Source organism: Vulpes vulpes, chromosome 2 (genome assembly GCF_048418805.1).
Source record: "Vulpes vulpes isolate BD-2025 chromosome 2, VulVul3, whole genome shotgun sequence".
Lineage (NCBI taxonomy): Eukaryota > Metazoa > Chordata > Mammalia > Carnivora > Canidae > Vulpes > Vulpes vulpes.
Window position 1 is genome coordinate 147712634 of NC_132781.1, and position 21627 is coordinate 147734260.

The 21627-nt window shown below is 48.4% G+C and overlaps 1 protein-coding gene across 14 annotated transcripts in view; it reads left to right on the forward strand.

Annotated features, from left to right (window-relative positions):
- The window catches only part of PHC2 (polyhomeotic homolog 2), a 120506-nt gene that overhangs the window by 61131 nt on the left and 37748 nt on the right, over nt 1–21627 (forward strand). For 4 of the 14 annotated variants that reach the window (XM_072750310.1, XM_072750312.1, XM_026014462.2 and 1 more), the window contains 6 exons: nt 5744–5956; nt 8895–9053; nt 10127–10204; nt 10670–10834; nt 12736–12822; nt 13950–14262. In XM_072750310.1, coding sequence (XP_072606411.1) covers nt 5798–5956; nt 8895–9053; nt 10127–10204; nt 10670–10834; nt 12736–12822; nt 13950–14262 — 961 coding nt within the window. In that variant the 5' untranslated portion in view covers nt 5744–5797. Of the gene's footprint in view, nt 1–5743; nt 5957–8894; nt 9054–10126; nt 10205–10669; nt 10835–12669; nt 12823–13949; nt 14263–21627 lie in introns of all 14 variants that reach the window. The other 10 variants (XM_072750313.1, XM_072750315.1, XM_026014463.2 and 7 more) reach the window with 3 other exon arrangements.

Sequence of the window (21627 nt, forward strand, 5' to 3'; positions counted from 1 at the left end):
TTAGGCACTGTTTTTTTAGATGTGGCAGCGACAAAAGAAAAAATAAATTTGACTTCATCAAAATTAAAGAGCAGGAGAAATCATGATGAACATGCTGTATTTGGTGAAGGAAAGCAGAGCCACCAGACTACAGCAGTAGACTCCCATTGCGGAATACAACTGTACCTCTTTTGTAATGCTTCACAGATACCATGTTTTTTTACAAGTCAGAGGTTTGTCGCAACCCTGTGTCAACCAAGTATATTGGTGCCATTTTTCCAACAGCATTTGCTCACTATGTGTCTCTGCGTCACTTTTGGTAATTCTTACAATATTTCATACCTTTTCATTATTATATTTGAATGGCATTTTTAAGCAATAAACCATTTTTTAAAAGATTTTATTTATTTATTTATTCATGAGAGACAGAGAGAGAGGCAGACACACACAGGAAGAGGGAGAAGCAGGCTCCCCACAAGGAGCCTGATGTGGGACTCAATCCTGGACCCTGGGATCATATCCTGAGCCAAAGGCAGATGCTCAACCACTGAGCCACCCAGGTGTCCCAACAAAGCATTTTTAAAGTAAGGTATATACATTATGTTTTTAGACGTACTGCTATTGCATACTTAACAGACTCCAGGATAGTGTAAACATAAATTTTATGTGCACTGGGAAACCAGAAAATTCATCTGCCTCACTTTTTTTTTTTTTTAAAGATTTCATTCATTTATTCATGAGAGACACACAGAGAGAGGCAGAGACACAGGCAGAGCGAGAAGCAGGCTCCTGGCAGGAAGCCTGGTACAGGACTCAATCCCAAGACCCTGGGATCACACCCTGAGCCAAAGGCAGATGCTCAACCACTGAGCCACCCAGGCGTCCCTGTCTCACTTTATTGTGATATTTGTTTCATTGTGGTGGTCTGGAGCCAAACCTGCAATATCTCTGACGCATGCCTGTATACAGTTAGAAAAGTGGAATGAGGCTCAGAGGTGAATCCTCACAAACATACACCACCACTATCCCCAGCAGGTATTATTATGACCCAGTGTTGCAGGTTAGGGAACCAAGACTCAGAGAGAGAGCCTGCCTTGCCCAAGACCAAAGGCAACAGTGGACAGGTATTCCCAAAGCTAGGATTGCTCTTTCTCCTTTAGTGCATTGCCTGTCCTAGGAAAATTGAGCCACTGAGAATACCCAGAAGGAGGGGCTGGGCACTGTCTCTCTTGCAGCAATGACTATTTATCCAGCAGCAGTGTAAATCTGGGCTTCATAAAGCCTAGAGTAAGCCCTTCTCCACTGTCCATCGATCACACTGCACACATTCCTTACACCTCACTTTTCTCTACACTAGCCAATGTTGTCTCAATCACTCAGGTGGAACTTAGCATATAGTAGTGAATAATAGTTTTGTCTTCAAATTTGTACTTCCTGCCCAATTGCTGGAGCTTCTTAGTCCAGAGTTAATGGGCAGGGTTAATGGGCAGAGAGGGATTCACTAACCTCTATAATTATAAGTACATTTGTGTGTGAGTCACATTTTTTTCTGGGGCAAGAGACTTTAGGTTTCACCATTTCTGATATGCTCACAAAAGTGAAAACCTTCAAATGAGGACTCATGTCTTCTACTTCTTTTCTATTCCCAGTACTTAGCAAGAATACCCTGCATCTGGTAGATGCTGAATAGATGTTCAGATTTTGGGGGAACCAGAAACTTGTTGATGACAAAACATTCTAGAAGTGACTGACAAGGAGTGGAGGGTGGGACAGGGCAGCTTTATGCAGTGAAAGTGAGAAAGTGTGGGTTTAGGCAGCTCAAATGTTGCTTCTCCTTTTATGTGTTCCTTAATTTCCTAAGCAGTCTGTCCTTCCTTCTTCTGCTTTGCATGAGTGAGTGAGAGAGCCAAAGAGAGAGTGTACACTTGAGAGACAGTAGTAGCTATCAAAATCTTGAGTTAGAACAGGGAGTACCAGCCAGAGAGAGGGAGGGAGAGGGAGAAGGAGAGGGCACATGCACTGTCTAGAGCACACACTTGAATAGAGGCGAAAGGATATGCTGGATCAGGCCTGGGGGAGAGACATCCTCAGGCAGGGAAGACCCCAAGAAAGAAGAGAGAGCTAGAGCACAGGAGGCAAGGAAGGCAGACACAGAGTGAGCCAGCTATGGAGCGAGGGACCTCAGGGGCAGGGCAGGCAAGCAGGTTTAGGGCACAGTGCGGGGAGAGAGCAGAAGTCAGGAATGGAGAGAGAGCTCATTACAGTAAACTGGAGCAACCACTCAGGATCAATGGGACCTGGGTAAGAGAGAGAAAGGGGGGGGGGGGGGGGGAGATGCATGCTCATGTTCCAGAGAGTCAAAGAAAGGGAAAAAGCCCAGAGCCATAGCAGAATCAAGGTGAGTGTAATCTTCCCCATGCAGGAGGATGGGGCCAGTGCAAGGAAGAACCCATATGACAAAGGATAAGGACCAGGGCAGTTAAGAACAGGAAAACTGGAAAACCAGGGAGTGGGGGGAAATTTAATGAGAAAAAATGAAGTGGAGTTGCCGGGCAGAAGCCAAGAATGCAAGAATGAAGAGAGAAGGGAAAGGCAGGCTTAGCAGCAGAAGGAAGGAGACAGGCAGGAAAGAGAGTTCAGGAGACCCATTGTGTCTGTGTCCCCATGCTGCTGAGTCTCCCTCCCCAGCACGAGGAGCGGTTGCTGTCCTTGCCTGCCCAGTTCTTCTAGGCAGGAGTGCCATGCTCTCTTTAGGACTGCGTCCTGTTTCATTTCTACGCTGTGCACGAGATCTGCCATAGCTGCTAAAAAAGGAAAATAAACCAGAGCTGAGGCTCGATCATGCAGGATGTGTAGATCACGCTATCCTTAATTTGCTGTGGCCGATGCCGTTTTCCCATTTTATGTTTTATGTTTATAAGTGCTTCCACTGAAATTTCCTAGGGCAGAATGAAAGTGAGACCTGAAACCCAATCCTGATCAACATCTTGGGAAAGGGAGGTGAGGCACTTAACTAAAAGAAGACTTCTGATGGGACGCCTGGGTGGCTCAGCGGTTGAGCATCTGCCTTTGGCTCAGGGCGTGATCCTGGAGTCCCGGGATCAAGTCCCACATCGGGCTCCCAGCATAGAGCCTGCTTCTCCCTCTGGCTGTGTCTCTGCCTCTCTCTGTATCTTTCATGAATAAATGAATAAAATCTTAAAAAAAAAAGATTTCTGGATTCTATGGGATATTCTGTGTCCCAACATAACTCTGATTTGTCAGTAATGATCCTTGAAACTTCAGTTGAGCCTCATCTCTAGAGCTAGTTGGTCGGTTTCTGCAAGATTGGAATTCTACCTTGTGTTCCTTTCTGTCCAGCCCAACTGCCCCTCCCTAGAACATAAGACAAGGTAGGTTTCAACGGAGCAGAGCACAGGAAATATTTGTGGACTCTGCGGTTTCGTTGATCCTACGTTGTTATCATCGTCAGAATCTTTCACAAGTGATGGCTGTACTGAGACCCAGCACTGTGTGCAGCTCTGGACAAAGGGAACTCCTGGACAAGAGCTTTGCCCTGTGGCAGTAAACACAGACATACAAACATTAGGGGGAAATCACTGCTCCAGGACCTAGGACCTGAGCGCCATTTGCAGGTTGCTCTCCTGCCCTGGAAGCCACAGGCCTCCGAACTGGGGGAGCGGCCTGCATTTCCTTACCTCACACGTTCCTATCCTTTAGCCTTTACCCCTACTTTGTTCAGTTCACTGTGAAACCCACCCTGTCAGAAGAAGGCAGCCTGAGGAATGTTGACAGCCTCCAACCTGAGCAGCGTTGGGAAGAAGACAACAGGACATTGATGACTATTTTAGTTTTTTCTACTAACTAATACTTATTGTTTTTTTTTCTACTAACCAATGCTTTATTTTTCTACTAACCAATGCTTTATTCCTTTTTTTAAAAGATTTTATTTATTTATTCACGAAAGAGGCAGAGAGAGAGAAAGAGAGGCAGACACAGCAGAGGGAGAAGCAGGCTCCATGCAGGGAGCCTGATGTGGGACTCGATCCCGGGTCTCCAGGATCACACCCTGGGCCAAAGGCAGATGCTAAACCCAGGGATCCCCCCCTTCAATGCTTTTTTTTTTTTATTATTATTTTTTTTAATGCTTTATTTCTTAAACCAGCATAATCTGCAAGCAAAGAATTCACTGTTTATGATGAGATGGCAAGTATCATTTCTAGCTATAGGAAAGAATAGGTAGAAGGAAGAGCTCATATGTAGAAATGAGAATTTTAGGAAGAGCATAAAAGAAGAAAGAGGGGAACTTAACCTTGGACTGGGTCTGCCTCTCCTACCACTCATCCTTCACTCCCAGCCTCTTCGCTCCCCAACACGTGTCTCAAGGGGACATGTCATTTCCAGTTGTGAATCCAGATCACAGGATGGTCCCTGAGTGAATTCCTGGCATCCTTTAGTGACAAGGATAGAAGGTTCCAGGAAGCTGGAAGAGGATTGATCTATTGGAACCAGACTCGGAACAGTTTTAATAACCACAACAACAGCCAGTGCTCTAGAGTGCTCAGTATTTGCCTGACACTCTCCCAAGCACTTTGTATTGTTATTTGACTTTATTCTCCCGCCAATTCATGTATTCTTACATCTGACAGATTGAGACAGAAGGTTGGACAAGTGCGACTTGCCAAGGCTTCCCAGCGTAAGCAGCAGAGCCAGGATGAAAACCCAAGTCTTTCCAATCCCAAAACCTGCAGTTCAACCACACTGCTTGATGTAGTGCCCTGCTCAGCGTTAGATCAGAGGGCACTCACTAAATACTTCGTCAAGAAAACAGAGACTCCAGACACACTGGCAGCTCTTCTAGCCTTGAAAAACACAAACACTTCAGCTCATTTTATTGCCTCATTTGTCTCTTTCCCTAATTCTGTTCTCTCCAGACTTGTAATCCCATTTCTTTCATTAATTGACTATATACATGCAGATGAATAATAAGTTCTCTGATGCTCAGTTTTTCCATCCCAAAAGTGAAGAGGTAGACATGGGGTGAGAGATGACCCCTAAGATCATTGCCAGGAAGGCCACTGTAGGAAATCTGCCTCCTTTGCTGGTTTTAGCTGGTTTAGCAGAAGGAAGAATGGCAGGTCATAGACATTTTTTTTAGGTTTTTTAAATTTATTCATTTGAAAGAGAGTGAGTATGAGCCAGGGCGTGGGTAGGGAAGGGCAGAGGCAGAGGGAGAGGATAACCAGGCTCAATCCAAGGGCTCAATCCCAGGATTCCAATATTATGACCTGAGTTGAAGGCAGATGCTTAACCAACTGAGCCACCCAGGCGCTCCCAGGTCATAGACTTTAAAATCAGGCATCTAGGGGATCCCTGGGTGGCTCAGTGGTTTAGCACCTGCCTTTGGCCCAGGGCGTGATTCTGGAGTTCCAGGATGGAGTCCCACATCAGGCTCCCTACATGGAGCCTGCTTCTCTTTCTGCCTGCCTGTGTCTCTGCCTCTCTCTCTGTCTGTCTCTCATGAATAAATAAATAAAATCTTTAAAAAAAATCAGGCATCTAAAAAATAAAATAAAATGAAATCAGGCATCTGATTTCAGATCTCACCTAGTGAACCACACCTGGCCTTGTCCTTCTGGTGGCAGGTATGTTCCAGGCCTCAGTTCAGAAGTGGTCCCACCCCAGGCTGATGGAAAGCTGATGTGATGTGTGTGTTCTCTAGGAAGCATCTTGTGACATTTCACTTCTGCCTCTTTGCTCCCAGCATCCACCTGCTCTTCTGCTGTTGGAGCGCCCTGACTGTGCCATCCCGCAGGCCATGGAGAATGAGCTGCCAGTCCCCCATACATCCAGCAGTGCCAGTGTCGCCAGCAGTGCCAGCAGTGGCTGCAACAGTGGCAGCAGTGGTGGGAGTGGCCGCCCCACTGGGCCCCAGATTTCTGTGTACAGTGGCATTCCTGACCGGCAGACCGTGCAGGTAAGAGTCCAGCTGATCTAGAGATTGTATTCCTGGATCATCTTGGGGCTAGCCAGGAGGACGTGTTGGCGTGGGCTGGTGGAGCAACCAGGGTATGGAACCTAGATTGGGCATAGGGAGGGGGTGTTCCTGGTTATATATCTAGGCACAGTTAGGAGAAATGATGCTAGATGGGTCCAATCAAGGAGGTTCAGGGAGAGTGGTAACACTTCACAACCTGGAAAATTATCTCACCTGGTGACTCAGATCCCAGAGTCCTGTTTGGGAGGATAGGCATGTGAAAGTGTAAAGTGGGTAGGGAGCTGGAACAAGTAAAAATAACAAGCAGAAGAAAATGATTGGGAACTTCTCAGCCATGACCTAGACCTATTCGAAGGACCATTGCCCTGTCATAAAACAAAGTTTCTTAGAGACCAAAAAGGAACCCCAAAGCAAGCTGCCTAAAGCAGTGGTCTGCTAAGTGTCATCCATGAGGCTTCTGAGTGATGACACCTAGTTCCAAACAGTCATGCCCATGTCTCACCATCTGCTTTGTGCCCCACACTGTACGAAATCACCACAGATGTATCTTCCCCTCCAGTTGAAAATGGCTATTATAGGTACAGTTCCATAACTGAGAAGGCTGAGTCTCAGTAAAAGTAGTACCTTGTCTAGGTCATTCAGATAAAGACCAGAAAAAGCTGAACCTCATTCTACCTGCAGCCCTGTGTTCTTAATCACCACAGTGTCTGTTTGAGGCCCCCAGATAAGACACAGAAAGAGGGGATGCCTGATTGGCTTAGAGGTTAAGTGTCTGCCTTTGGCTCAGGGCATGATCCTGGAGTCCCTGGATTGAGTCCTGCATCAGGCTCTCTACATGGAGCCTGCTTCTCCCTCTGCCTATGTCTCTGCCTCTCTCTCTGTGTGTGTCTCTCATGAATAAATAAACAAAATCTTAAAAAAAAAAAAAAAAAAAAAAGAAGACACAAAGTGTATGCAGCTGAGAAGAGTTCACTCCGAGGAACTTTGCTAATCCAGCATGGATGTACCAGACAAATGACCTTGCCCTGCTTTGGCCCCTGGCCCAGATTAGGGAGTGGAGGAGGGGTCACAGCAGACAGCGGGAGAGTCTGAAGACACCATCAGATACACTAGAGTCTTCCCTCCTTGGGTTACATCTGCCTCCCCCATGGGATAAAAACCATGTTTCCTACACCCATTCCTGCCACCCCACACACACCTAGCCTTTTCCCAGCCCCTTGGCATGTGAGTGTTTGAACACAGCTTCTAGCAGCTCACATTAGGATATGCCATCCTTCCACCCCTCATCACAACTCTAGATACAAGGGATTTGGGGTTTTCTGCAATGGTAGATGGAATCGCCCATGGCTGTGTTATGTACCCAAGCAGGTACAGGGTTCTTGCCATTTCCACTCATTGACACCAGCCCTCTAGTGAGGAAGAGCCACAGTATCTCTGCTACTACTGTCTAGATTGTGGGGAGGTACTTTCAGGAGTCTAAGGAAAATAGAGAGGCCTAGGTAAAGGGAATAAGAAGAAAGAATTCTGGGAGAGAACAAGGAATAAACAGAACTGTGCTTGTATAAACCAGGACCCTCTGAGGAGAGAGAACACTGAAGGGGAGTGGGATCTGAAGACTTGGGATAGGGTAGGGGAATCAGGAGACCCCAGAGCCCATGAAGAATCTGTGATGTTAGCCTGTTTTCACAGAACTCCAGATCTGAGCCCACATATGGTTTTGTTCCAGAGCCAGCAGCCCTAGAAGTCATGCTTAGCTAGAGAGAGCCAGACTGGATGCTTGCTTGTTGGGGGCAGGACCCAGGGTTGGGAGCAGTCCCATGGTCAGGGATTTAGCAGAGCTAAGGGGTAGCAAGCAGGTCAAAGGCTGGTCAGGGCCCGCATAGAGCATCAGGTGGCAAGAGATGGCAGATAGGTGACCAGGTAAGGAGAAGGGAGGAGAAATGTCTGTGGGGCTTAGGAGAAGAAGACAGAAGATCTCAGGGTTGGGTGAAAGGCATTCACTTTCTTTGTTCCTAGGGGCGAAGGGAGGCTTTGGGACACTGTGAGTGAAGAGTGGTGGGCAGCGAGGGGGAACCAAAGGCAACCTTTGTCGCTTCCTAGAGACAGTGGCTTAGCCAGTCCCATCAGGAAAGAGAAGTAGCAGCAAGGCCAGGTGATGGTGATGATAGCCAGAAAGAGGGAACAATGGAGAAGGGAAAGGAAAGATTACAAGAGAAATGCATCATCCTTGTGCCACTGGCCTGCTTTCCAAGGCCAATGAGACCATCTTCTAAGGGACCCATAGCACTTCCCAGCAGCCAGGAGCAGACCCTGGCAAGCAGCCCCAGTGGGAGGGTGTTGCCCCAGGCTGTTTCCACTTGGCTGGCACTGTTAATGCTGGACTAGGCCCCCCTTTGCACCGGCCTCTCTCTCCCACCCCTTTCCTTCTCGCTGCCTCTTTGGGCTTCAGTTCCCCTGCTGTCACCGTCTAGTAGTCCAGTCACCCAAGTGTGAGGACAGGGAATGGCTGGGAGGTGGAGTGACAAACAAGCCTGGCATGGGACAGTTCACCAGAGGCTTACAGGACTGCTAACCTCTCTGAGTCTCCCCAGTGCCCAGAGCAGACCAGAGCAGCACTGCTGCTCTGACTTTCTCCAAGCTGGCAGCTGACACAGAAGCAGATGCAGTTGGGGAGGAACCGAGGCGCACAGGAGCCAAAGATGTGCAGGACAGATGAGGGCAGAGAAGTATCAAGTTTGAAAGCCTGTTGTCTTCTCGCCTCCCTAGGAAGTGGCCATCTGTTCCAGTGGTGGTCACAGACCTAGTATCCTCTGAGCAGCTAGGGGGAGCTGGGGTTGACAAGGCATTGTTGCAGAAGGGACAACCCCCTCCTCTGCAAGCAAGGTGACAGTGCAGCCTCCCCCTACCACTGGCCTAGGTGATCCAGCAGGCCCTGCACAGGCAGCCCAGCACAGCAGCCCAGTACCTGCAGCAGATGTATGCTGCACAGCAGCAGCACCTCATGCTGCAGACGGCGGCTCTCCAGCAGCAGCATCTCAGCAGTGCCCAGCTCCAGAGCCTGGCGGCCGTGCAACAGGTGAGAGAGGGAGGCAGGACACCCAAGGGTGTGGGGGGGAGGTATTGGTGGGGGGATGGCTGGTAGCAGTCATGGCATTGACAGAAGTAAGAGTGGGGAGGAGCAGACCCTGTGCATGGGCTCCCCAGGCCTTCTCTTACTATACCCTCACAGAACCCCAGTGAGCAGGTGCAGGCACAGTGGGCATGGTCCTTTACAGCTAAGGAAGGAGTCTGTGGGCACACAGCCCATGAGTGGATGGTGGAACTCTCTGCCCATCTGGCCCAGGAAGACAGCTGGAGGAGTCCCTCCTCCCCACAGCACCACACTATTGGGAGGGGCCGAGGGGCCGAGCGGGTGTCTACAAGACAAGGCCATTGCCCACCTAGCATCCTGTCTGTCCTTGGTGGCTGAGAAGAACTCATTCGTTCACTGGAAGTTTCATGTACCTATCGTGCGCCACAGTCCATGTCAGACACTGAATCTACTGCAGATCTTGTCTTCTTGGAGCTTCAAGTGGGGTGACAGCAAGTAAACAGACACCCAAAGAGACAAGGAAATAACATATCTAAATCTCTAAGTTGCCATAAGCACTCTGAAAGAGAAGAAGGGCTTGCTCTGACCAAGAAACAGGAGGACTGCCCTCGCTGGGCGATGAGGGACAGTCTGTCTGCTGGAGTGACTCGGAAACCAACACATGAAGAAGAAGCCAGCCATGGGGAGGGGGAGCAGGCTGGCCATGCCAGACAGAATGTGCAAAAGTCTTTCACGGGGTCCATGAGCCCAGTATGATAGAGCAGGCTAAAGCAGGGCTGTCCAGACACTGGGAAAGATAGGTAATAATTGTAGCTCATGATCTGAGTGCTTACATGTAAATGCTTTGCCTTATTTAATCCTTTCCTTGATGCTACAAAGTAGATTCTGTTATCATCCCCACTTTATCAAGAGGAAACTGAAACGCATACTTGAGGCCACACAGATGAGGCAGATGAGGGATGGACTCCTAACCACTGTCCTAGAGTGCTTCCTCTGAGAGCCTGGGGAATGGTTGGGGTTGACCTGGGACCCCTGTGATAAGAATTGTTCTTTTCTAGGCAAGCCTGGTGGCCAACAGACAGGGGAGCACTTCTAGCAGCAATGTGTCTGCCCAGGCCCCAGCCCCGTCATCCTCGGTGAGTAGATTGGGGAACAGCAAACAGAGCCTACAGCTCTGGGACCAGCTCCTTCCTCCTTGCCCTAGATAGATGCTCGCGTGCTCCCAGACCCAGCTGGTGAATCCTCAGCCACAGACAACCATGGCTGGAATCTATTACTCTTGCCAGAAGGAAAAAAAAAAAAAAAAAAGCATATGCCTGTTTCTAACCCTGAGTTTTGTAACTCCCTGTCATCTTTCTTGCCAATGTCCAGGCTCTCTGTTTATAGTTCAGTTCTCTGCCCCATTGGAACCTTCCTACAGCCCCACACAGAAGCCAGGGTGGTGCTGGGGGATGCTCCAAGGCCCAAGTACCAGGGAAGGTCCTAAAGAAGGCTGCATCCACCAAGGAACAGAAGATAGGGAAAGAAAGAAATGAAGGAGAGGGGCCCAGAGTTAACCAACAGAACCTCCTGTTTGTTACTGCGTGTGTCTCTCTCACCAGATCAATCTGGCAGCCTCCCCAGCAGCAGCCCAGCTCATCAACAGGGCACAGAGTGTCAACTCAGCGACAGCCTCGGGCATCGCCCAGCAGGCTGTGCTCTTGGGCAACACGTCTTCTCCAGCCCTGACTGCAAGCCAAGCACAGATGTATCTAAGGGCACAGATGGTGAGTACCCAGCCTGGGCCATGGCTCAGGTGGGCTGGGAGGATGGAGGCAGAGAAGCCTGGCTTGGGAGGTTAGAGAGGGTAGGAATTAGAGATGTGGGGGGAGGGAAGGAGCACCAAGGAACAGACAGCAAGAGGTTAAGGGGTGGAATAAACAAGAGGGCACCTGACAGGCTGAATAGGAGCTTGGGTACAGGCTCAGTGACCCAAGGACAGGTGGGGTTTCTGGCTGAAATGGAGAAGATAGCCCATGATGTATCCTTTCCTTCCCTAATTGTCCTCTTCTTATCAGAAACCCCACCCCCAAAAAATTAATTAGGGTAGAAAATGCAGGGGCCCATGCCCAGATGGTCAGTATCCTTGGACGCTTAAGATAAGCAAGCACACAAACATCCTTGTACTCTACAGAAATGGGGTCATAACCCACTGTGGCAGTCCTTACAGGGACTGGCCATCACTAGTTCAAGCGCCAAAGGTGGATTCCAGTCCAGGTGGTGAAGGTGGCATTCAGCTTCAAGATCTGCTGCTGCCTCCACTGCTCTCCCAACTGGGCCCCCATCCAAATCAGGGTCACTCTATCACCTGTTAATTCAGCATATTTGAATGTGCCAAATGTGCCCGGGATGGTATCATACCCAGACCTGCATATCTAGAATCTCTCCTTTACACCTGTCCCTAAGGGATGCAAAGATCCTTAGGAACCTTATGGGTTCCTAAGATTTAGAAGAATTTCCAGGGAAGACAGCGGCATACTCCTCAGGAGGCAGTTAACATCTAGCTCTCTGTTGGGCTCACTGAGTCTGATCTTGTGTCTCCCATCCTGAAGATTTCTCTCTCTGGCTCTTTGACACGCTATCCTGAAGACAATACAGTCCTACCCTCCTTTTGCTTCTGGGGCCAGAACTGGGCACCTGGAGCTTTTCTGGTCTTGCCCCAGCACTTCCTTTCTTGGCTCTGAGTTCATTGTTTGTGGTATTCCATTCCCAGGGAATAGCCTCTTGGACACACAGTATGGAGTAGACTTCCACTTCTCTAGGGACAGGACAAGCACAGTGTGACACTGCCCAAACTTGCCTTTGTCTTCAGTTGACTCATTCCCTTGTCCTACTCAGCTGCCCCAATTGGAGTCCTTAAGTAGGGCAAACATGCACAGAAGACTAGACATAGGTGCACCTCAGAGTCTGGGGGAAAGCAGCCCCTGAGTAATCAGCACGGCCACATGGGCACCAGCTAGGCTCGTGGGATTGGAGGTGTCATGCAGAGACTACCGTGTAGCCCATAGCCCATGGAAGGAGATGCAGACATGAATGCGGCTCTGGGCATTCCACCACTGTTCCTCCACCACTGTTGTCTCTACACCCCATACCCAAATCCAAATTTGACTAAAAACTGAGAAAAAAAATACATCTGATTTGATCCCTTGTGCAGGGGAGCCCTGTACTGGCCCAGACCTGGAGTCAGGAATGGGTTAGACCAGGAAAGAGGTCCTAGGGCATCTGTCTGAACCTAAGCAAGGTCTCTACTCCCCGGGGTGCTACGGAGAGAATGACTTCAGAGTATCCCAGGAACGTTGGCCCCTCTAGGATGAGCAACTCACAGAGGCTTCTGAAGTAAACACAACATGCATCCCCAAGATTGGCTCTCCTCCGCCATCCCCCTCACCATCCAGCCTGGATCAGGATGCTACAAGCCTCTTGAGACTTTCAGGTGGTCCCCTTGGACTCTCCCTCTCTTGCCTCCCTCTTTCCCCATATCTGCTCCTTGGCTGAACTGTCCTGTCCTGTAGCTGAGCCCACATTGGGCAGGTAAAAGGCGCCTCGTTTCCTGTGATTCCAGGCCCAGCCAGGTAACCTGGTGCAGGTAGCTAGGAGCCTAGGCGGCACTGTTCCTTTGTCCCCTCAGCTCATCTTCACGCCCACGGCCACCGTCGCTACTGTGCAGCCTGAGCTCGGCACTGGCTCCCCCGCCCGGCCCCCCACCCCCGCCCAGGTGAGGATTCCATGCTGGTGGGAGGGCCGGGGGGTGGGCACCTCCGTAGAAGGGTACTGATACTGGGTATGGGCACAGGCCCTGAGGTACTTTGATTATTTGGAAAGGTTGGGATCTTCTAGGAAAGCCGGGGGGAGACAGGACATCCCGATGCTCCCAGACTTACTCCTTAATTAATATCCCATTGAGAAGACCTCAGCCACTCATGACTCTGTTCCACTCCCTCAAACATAGATCAGGAGTCAGAGAGCAGCATGCTGAGGCAAATGCGGTTGCCAATAATGGATGGTCATGACTAGCTTTTTACTGTACACCCTTCCCAGTATAACTTCTGTGTTGCTTTTCAAGTGGAACATCCCACTCTGGTTACGCACGCTAGCCCCTCTAGTTCAGGAAAAATGCCACAGAAGAGGGAGCAAAGATAAGTCCTGGGTCCCCACCTTCTGCTGGCAGCACACAGATACTGCTGTGGCTGTAAAGATGCTATGGGCAGCGGGGGAGCAAAACAGCCCCTCACACTCCCTCCTCACCCTGGCTACAGAACGGGACAGCACTTGGTAGCAAGAGAATCAGATTTGTCGGAAGTGAGTCTGGCACAGCCTCGGCGCATCCAGCAGAGGGCACCAGGGGCCAGGTTGAGTAAGCACACGGATCCTGGTGTAATAAACCTTATTCTGAGGACATGATGATCCTTTGCCTGGTGGCTGCGCTGGTCAATTAACTTTCACTTTTGCCCTGGCCTTTTTGAGTGTGAGATGCCCCATGCCCCACTGTTGCTGGGAATTCTTTCCAAATGGAATGCATCCCATCCTGATAGTTTGGGGGAGGAGAGGAGGTAATGGGAGAGAGTGCCCACCCCAGCCTGGGCAGTCATCCCTTCTCAGAATTCAATTTCTTCTGCTGACGGATCCAATCACTAGCACTCTTTCTTGTCCCCTTTAGAAACTACCGCTTCTGGTTCCTCTTTCAACCCCTAACTCGTTTTCTCTCTTTCTCTCTGATTTTGCAACCCACTGTCCTATTTAAGCCATTCCTAGGTCCATCCCTGACTCCTTCCCCATCTTAGCTGTGTGATGCCATTACTCCTACCCGCATTCTTGGGACTCCCATAGACCCCTCTTTTCCAGGTACAGAACTTGACCCTCCGAACACAGCAGACACCAACTGCAGCAACCTCGGGCCCTACCCCCACTCAGCCTGTCCTGCCCAGCTTGGCCCTGAAACCCACGCCAGGTGGTAGCCAGCCTCTGCCTACCCCATCACAGGGCAGAAACACCGCTCAGGGTTCCCCCGCAGGTGCCAAGCCTGGCATAACTGACAGTGTGATGGAGCCGCTCAAGAAAGGAGATGGTAACAGCAGTGTGCCGGGGAGCATGGAAGGCCGGGCTGGGCTCAGCCGGATGGTACCTGCTGTGGCCACCCACTCCCTCGTTGCTCCAGGTAAGGGCTCCAGGAACAAGGATCGTATCCCAGAAAACTCAGGACTAGGGGGAGGAGGAAGCTTTCAAACTTTCCTTTTTCCCACGGACGTACTAAGATACTAGCCCTGCATCTCTTTTCCCTCTTCCAATCTTGAGAAGTTCATCAGTTCCTGGTTCTGCATCATGCCTCCATGTAGCTTTAGAGGAGGAAGCCACAACATTTGGAATAAACTAGTCCTTTGTGATGGGCGCAGTGGTAAATCATAGCTCTTAGCCATGAGAGAGTGGAGGTTGGCAGTTGGACTACTTTGAAATACTTGAAGGGTCAGCTACAGGGATGGGGACAAGCCAGGTGCACACAAGAACCACACAGGGAGTTGAAGTGGGAAGTTGATTTTATCATCATTCAACAGACATCTGTTGACTAATATATGCCAGTTATGTTGCCAGTTCTAGATGCACAGAGATGAATGAGACTTGGGCTCTGCTCTCTGGGAAGGGTACCGGCTGGGAAGACAAGTACTATGAGGTGCAGTGTGATCAGTGCTCTCATATATGTGAGCTCTGAGCACGGCAGGAGCATGGGAGAGCTATCCAACTCTGGGGAGGGGAGCCAAAAGGCTTGCCAATGAGGGTATCACTTCAGGAAAAAATTTAGCAGATTAAAAAATATATAATAATCAGATTACTTATGAGAAAGATTCTGTGATGGGGCTGAGTCAGCATTCCCAGAAGCTGGACCTCTTTCCCTGTCTGCTAGCATGTCCCAGTATTGCCTTTTCTAAGCAGTCTTTTCTCAGAAAAGCCTTAGAAGCCAGCTTATCAGTCTAGGGAATAATACCATGCTGTTAGACCATAGAAGTAAATATAATAGCGATAGACTACATGGCTTTGCATTAAAGAGAAAATCAGGGGTGCCTGGTGACTCAGTGGTTGAGCATCTGCCTTCAGCTCAGGCTGTGATCCCAGGGTCCTAGGATAAGTCCCACATCAGGCTCCCTGCAGGGAGCCTGCTTCTCCCTCTGCCTATGTCTCTGCCTCTTTCTGTGTGTCTCTCATGAATAAATAAATTTAAAAGAGAGAGAGAGAGAATCACCCTGGTCACATCCTTGAGACAACCACTGACCTTCTGTCCTCATCCAGACCATTTTGCCATCCAGTCTAACCTACATTTTTTTTTTCTTGAGAGCTTGTGTATGCTGGTTACTAGATTAACCAACGGGGTCAAAATACAATTCCTTACCTAAATGTGCAGTCAAAAGGAGGGAGCCAGGTATATAAGCAAATCCATTCAATTTCATAAATTCTATTATAGAAGTAAGTTCAAGGTAAGTGTGGACACAGCCAACTCAGTGCCAGGAGGAGGGGTCAGAGATACGTCCCTCAGAGGAAATGGCATGTGAGTCTCAAACAGGAGTAGTTTACCCAACAACAGACAAAATAGGGGAAGATATTCAAGATAGAGGAAAGTACAGGTCAAGTGTCACGACTGAGCAATGAAGAATCTGAGCCACAATCCTTTATTTACTTTCTTGAGGTTTCGAGGACAAAGGATTGGTGATTCTCTGCCTTTGGACAGTCACTGCTGGGCTGAGGAAGGCAGCTCCCTACAGTCACTTAGCACTTCTCCCTTCTCATTCAAGCTACAAACCCTACAAACCCTACTTCCTGAGAACCATACCCACCCAAGCCAAAATGTAGCCTCTCCCCAGATCCAACCCAGCCCCCCAGGTTCTAAGGACTCTTCAAAAGAAAGACCCATTCTTGAATTCTTCCTAAATGTGCTAGGCAATCCTGGGGTCTTGAGAAAACAGGGCACTATTAAAACAGCTGTTGTAAACTAGACCATATGCTAGGCATTTTTATGCATACCACCTCTTTTTGCCTTGGAAAGAACCCTATAAGGTAGGTGTGTTTATCCATTTTGCAGAGGAGAAGACGAAAGCTCAGAGAGGTTATCCAAGAACTTGCTACATGTGTCGCTCAAGGTCACATAAGTCGTAAGTGGCAGAAGTGGGAACCAGGTCCATGCCTGGCTGAGTCAGATTCTGTGTCCTTAGCCATTAAGCCATATTTGCCGCTCTCAATTCTTGCAGTAATGTGGGTCTTTCCTAGGCCTTTCCTGTTCATGACCCAAAAGTCAAAGAGCCTGATGGTTCTAAGTTCTGTAGTTTACAGAATCGAGTGGAAGGCTCTCTTCTCTTGAACCTTATGAAGGTGAACACCTGTGAGTTACAGGCTGAGGTCTGGGGCCCCTGGCATGGCCTGAAACTAGCAGTATGTGGCTATATGCAATACAGAGACCAGTGGTTCCACAGAACTTTCTATGGGGCAGCTGTGGGCTGCATCTAGATCACACAAATCAGTGGGCTTTGCATGGTTCCTACCTCCTATCATCACCTCCCATTCTTCCTTACTTCTTCTACCCCTTCCTCTCTACAAGCCCAGTGATTCTACTCCCCAACCCCTAACCTCCCAGATGCAAGGCAATGGGGAGGGTCAGGAAGCTGCAGATCCTCTCAGGGCTCTGGAACAAAAATAAGACAAATAATCTTTATGCCCTAGTGGGGGCAGCCTGGAGGAGCCCCTGCCCTGGGCTCCTGCGTCCTCAGGCAAAGGTAACTTCTGGCCTCCTGCCCAGCCAACCCACTGCAAATGAACAGAGATCAGAGCATGTGCGCATGTGCTTGTGTGTGTGTGTGTGTGTGTGTGTGTGTGTGTGTGTGAGAGAGAGAGAGAGAGAGAGAGAGAGAGATTGAGAGAAAAAGAGAGAAGGGGGGTGGTGGTTTTTGTTGGTTATTGAAGCATTTTCGAGCTGGCTGGCTCATTGCCCCCAGGGAGAATAACCAGTGGAGACCTGCAGTGGGGCAGTGGGGGACTGTAGGGGAGAGAATGTGTCCCCCTGGGGGCCATGTCCTCCCAGAACAGGCAAATGCTGTAGTCCCAGCTGGGACTGCTCCCACTGACAGCTGTTTGGGGGCAAAGCCCCTCCCCCATGGCGAGCTCCCTGCTGTTCCTGCTCCTGTCACCTTGGCAACCAGCTTCTTTAGGATCTGCAAATAGAAAAGGTCCCTTATGCCCTGAAAAGGGGTGGGTTGGCAGGTGGGGGAGGGGAGTAAGGAGCGGAGAGCAGAGCCTAAGAAGTTGGGCTTCTTGGAAATTGGAGGACAGAACCAAGAAGGGCAGGAGAGGCAGGCTGCAAGGTCCCATGGGCCAGGCCTCCAGGGAAACCAAGTCCTAAGGGAGCTGGCCCACAGCTCCCCACAAGAGGCTTGGTTATTGGAGTCCTCATTCTAGGGGATAAACTCAGGGCCTTGGTGCACACTCAGGCCCAAAGGTGAGGAGAAAGTTGCTGACCAGGAGGTTGGTGCTGTAAAAAAAAGGAAACTGTCAGGTTATTGAAAATTCTAGGCCCTTTCCACACAGTTGTGCTCCAGATGCCAGGTCTTTGTTCTGCTTCCTCATCCCTCCTCAGGTCTCATCAGAGGAGAAAAAACTCTCTGTCTGCTGGAAAGGCCTGCCACATAGCAGCTTTGTTTTATTGCAGAGAGGGATTTGTGTCAGGGAATAGTGATTCCTGTCTGTGATAGGCCGGACAATGTGATGCTTGCTGATTCTAGGACTCTCGGGTACCACATTTCTCTCCCAGAGCAGCTTCCAAGCTGTGAGATAGACACTTTTACTTAGAGAATCCAATAAAAACAAAACATACAAATGGACTCGTTATCTCGCTAGAGTCAAGATTCCCAACAATTTTGATGTTAAAATTGTGCAACGAAGGTCATTTCAACTATCACTGTAGGACCAAATTTAGATTCCTAAGAAGTTCCTCTTTATATTAGGGGGAAAAAGTCTTCAGGATATCAGTGGAAGAGTTTGATATTTTGCTTAACACATCATAGGTGTGCACGCGTGTGTGTATGTGTGTGACAGAAACAGAGGAAGAGGATACAACTGTGATACACAAAGGGCCTTGGAAGTGTTGAGCCTTCTTTCCTGAAATCCTTCACCCTAGGCTCCTATTATATTACCTCTATTAGTCATTGCCAACTACCAGTTGATAATAATAATAACTACCAGTTAATGAACAGCCATGTCCCAGGCACTGTCCGAAATACCCACATATCTTACCTACGTAACTCATTTAATCCTGACAATTCCACTCCCCTAAATGAAGAAGATATGGCTCAGAAAGACTAATTAACTGTCATCCCCAAATAGTTTTTCTCTGTCTCTTTAATTGTTTAGTTCAGCTCAATAAATACTCATTTAGCACCTATTATGTGCCAAACATAATGCTAACCATATGGGAGTTACAGAGATGAACAAGAGTTTAAATTCTAATTGGGGTGTGGAAATCTGAGTTGTGCCTGAAAAATGAGTAAGTTTCAAGAACAGAACAGAAGGAGGATGATCTCAGCTGGCACTGGGAAGCACCTACGCCCAGAATGGCCACGTGTGCATGTGACAATCTGTGCGTGTAGGTGGGACCTGCTCCTCCCTCCTTTCCCCTTGCCCCCACTGCCATTAGCTGTAGACTCCCAAAGACTCAGTCCTGTCCTCCTGGTGTTTTACTCCAACACTTACCCCCTAAAGGAGCTTGTCTGTTCTTCCATTTCAGACACCTACCACCTGTCTGCAGATGACTTCTGAATATGGGCCCCTCCCTGTCTTCATTCCCCTTCCCTGTAGATTTCCTGTCTGTAGGATATTCCCCTTGGATGTCACTCCACCACACACACATTTTTAAATTTTACAGAATTCATAAACAAAACAAAAACAAAAATCTGGATGTGTTCCTCTGAGGAAGAATCCCCATTCCCAGTTTCCCAGCCACTGCCCACGGTCATGAACTAGCAACTCTTATACCGTAGGCTCACAGTCTCAGGGTTATTTTTATTTCATTTGCCTTTAGCACAGAAGCAGAGTGTTATAATGGGAAAAGCATGGGCTTCAGAGTTAGATCTGGTTTCAGACCCCAGCTTCCCTACTTACTAGTTTTATGACCATCATCAAGTTACTTAATCTCTGTAAACCTCAATTTCCTCACCTATAAAACTGAGATGATTGTACTTCCCACAGGCTGTAAAGATGAGTGTGCTGGCCTGCAGAGGTGACCCGCACAGAGTAAGCTCTCCACAGCTCTCAGCTCCCTTTCCCTCCTTGGTCCCACCTTCCATCACTACCCAGCTCATCACCAGGCTCCAATGATACTTCCTCTGTGTTGGCTCCCTGCCTTCCTCGAGGCCTGCTGACTATAAGAGGCTTAACTGATGGCCAGGAATTCCCACTCACAGCTGCTAGAATCATCTTCCTCAGAGACTGTTATTTCTTTCTTGTTGGGAAACCTTCCCTGTGTCTTTCTTTCCTACTTTATCAGTTGTAATGCCTAGCCTGTAGGAGGGACTCAATAAATAGCGTGTTCATGACTTCTGATAAGACTGACTCTGACTCTGTGGGGGGCCTGCAAAATCCTCCCCAAATTGCCCACTGAACCACTCGAATTGCTCATGGCTTCCTGGGACAGATCTGCCTCCTCTCCCCCACTCCTACCACTTTGTGACTTACTTGACCCATCGCATCCCTTTTACCTCCCTGCCTTCTGACAAAAACACTCCCTTTTCATTGGTCTTCCTCCAAGATCACCTGCAAAGGTCTGAAGAGCCTCCAACTAATATTCCAAGGCTTGCTATTTTACTTTGTGCTTATTGGCTTGTTTTATTCACTTGCCCATCAGTACTTTTTGGGTGTTTGTTACATGCAAGGCACTGTGTCTCATCTGTCAAGTAGAGTCGATTTTCCCTTAACACACTGCATTGTAGAAGTCAATTGGAAACTACTCTCAGTTCTTGTTTATAAGATGGGAACACTGCCCATTTGCCTCATAAGCTTACTGTTATGAATAAATGAGATTCAAATTATAAAAATGCTTTGAGAAATTCAAAGCAACATGCAAATAGCTGATAGTATTTTAAGAAATAGCTTCATTTGATGAGCATCTACTAGGTATGTGCAAAGGCAGTGAACCTTTTTGTGATTTAAACATAATATTCCATGTGGTGCTAACAGCTACACTAGGTGGTACATATCACCATTTATAGAACAGGAATGCAAGGGTCAGGGAGGATAAGCAATTTGTCTAAAGTTATGCCATCTATAGGTGGCAGAACCAAGATTCAAACCCAGATGTGGCTCTAAAACCCATGCCGTTAGCCACTCACGCAGTACTGCCATCATTCGGCCAAGGTGGGGTGGGAGCAGAGATGCAGAAACCAGTTTTCTTTTTTAATGCTCCAAGCATTCCTTATAAGGAATTCTGCTCACAGAGGATATTTGCTAGTTTTGCCAGATGGCTACAGAGCAGGCCTAAAGACGTTAAGGCATAGACAGACCACCGTGGAGTGCCTCTGCAGTTGGCAATCCTGTTGCTATAACCTAGTTTCTTCTTACAGGGAAACTTCCCTTAGCTTTACTTCCCCCTCAAACTCTTAGCCCTCAGCACAGAGGAACTGCATCATGGAAAATTCATGTGGCTCTTGCTTTAGGTTTTTCTAAAAGGAGCTTCCCTGTCTATGTGGGGCTCTGCCCTGTAGAGTCAGCCTCAATCTCAGTCACCCCCAAGGCCTAATCCTATGAGACAGACCTCTTCAGAGAAGAGCAGCCTTTTATGGATACCAGCATAATTTAGACTCCTCCTAAAACTGCCTTCTCTTCTGGCTCCTCTACTATAGACACTCTGGGAGTGTCTGTAGAGAATGCCCTACAGGTTTCTGAATGCACTGTAGTCTCTTATGTCTCCGGTTCTTCCCATGTGCTATTTGTTTTGTCATCTTCCTAACTCCAAGTCATGGTAAATGCTTCCTTGGGGAAGCCTTCTCTGCTCTCCTGAAGCTGAATCCCCTTTTCTGTGTTTTTGGTATTCTGTGCTTATCTCCTCTTGTAACATTTACCAAGATATGCCAAGAGTAAATGTCTCTGTTACTAAACAATAATCTATTCTAGGGACCGTGTTTCAGCCAGCACCAAACATGGTACTTGGTTTGTAGTAGGTGCTTGCCAATGTTTGTTATTTGTTCCCACTCCACCAACCTTCTCCCTGCCAGCAACCCTCAGTTTGTTTTCTATGGTCAAGAGTCTCTTATGGTTTGTCTCCCTTTCTGATTTCATCTTACTTAATTTTTTCCTCTCTTCCCCTATGATCTTCTGTTTGTTTCTTAAATTCCACATATGAGTGAGAGCATATGATAATTGTCTATCTCTGATTGACTTATCTCACTTAGCATAATATCCTCTAGTTCCATCCACGTCATTGCAAATGGCAAAGTTTCATTTTTTTTATGGCTGGGTAGTAATTCCATTGTATATATACCACATCTCTTTATCC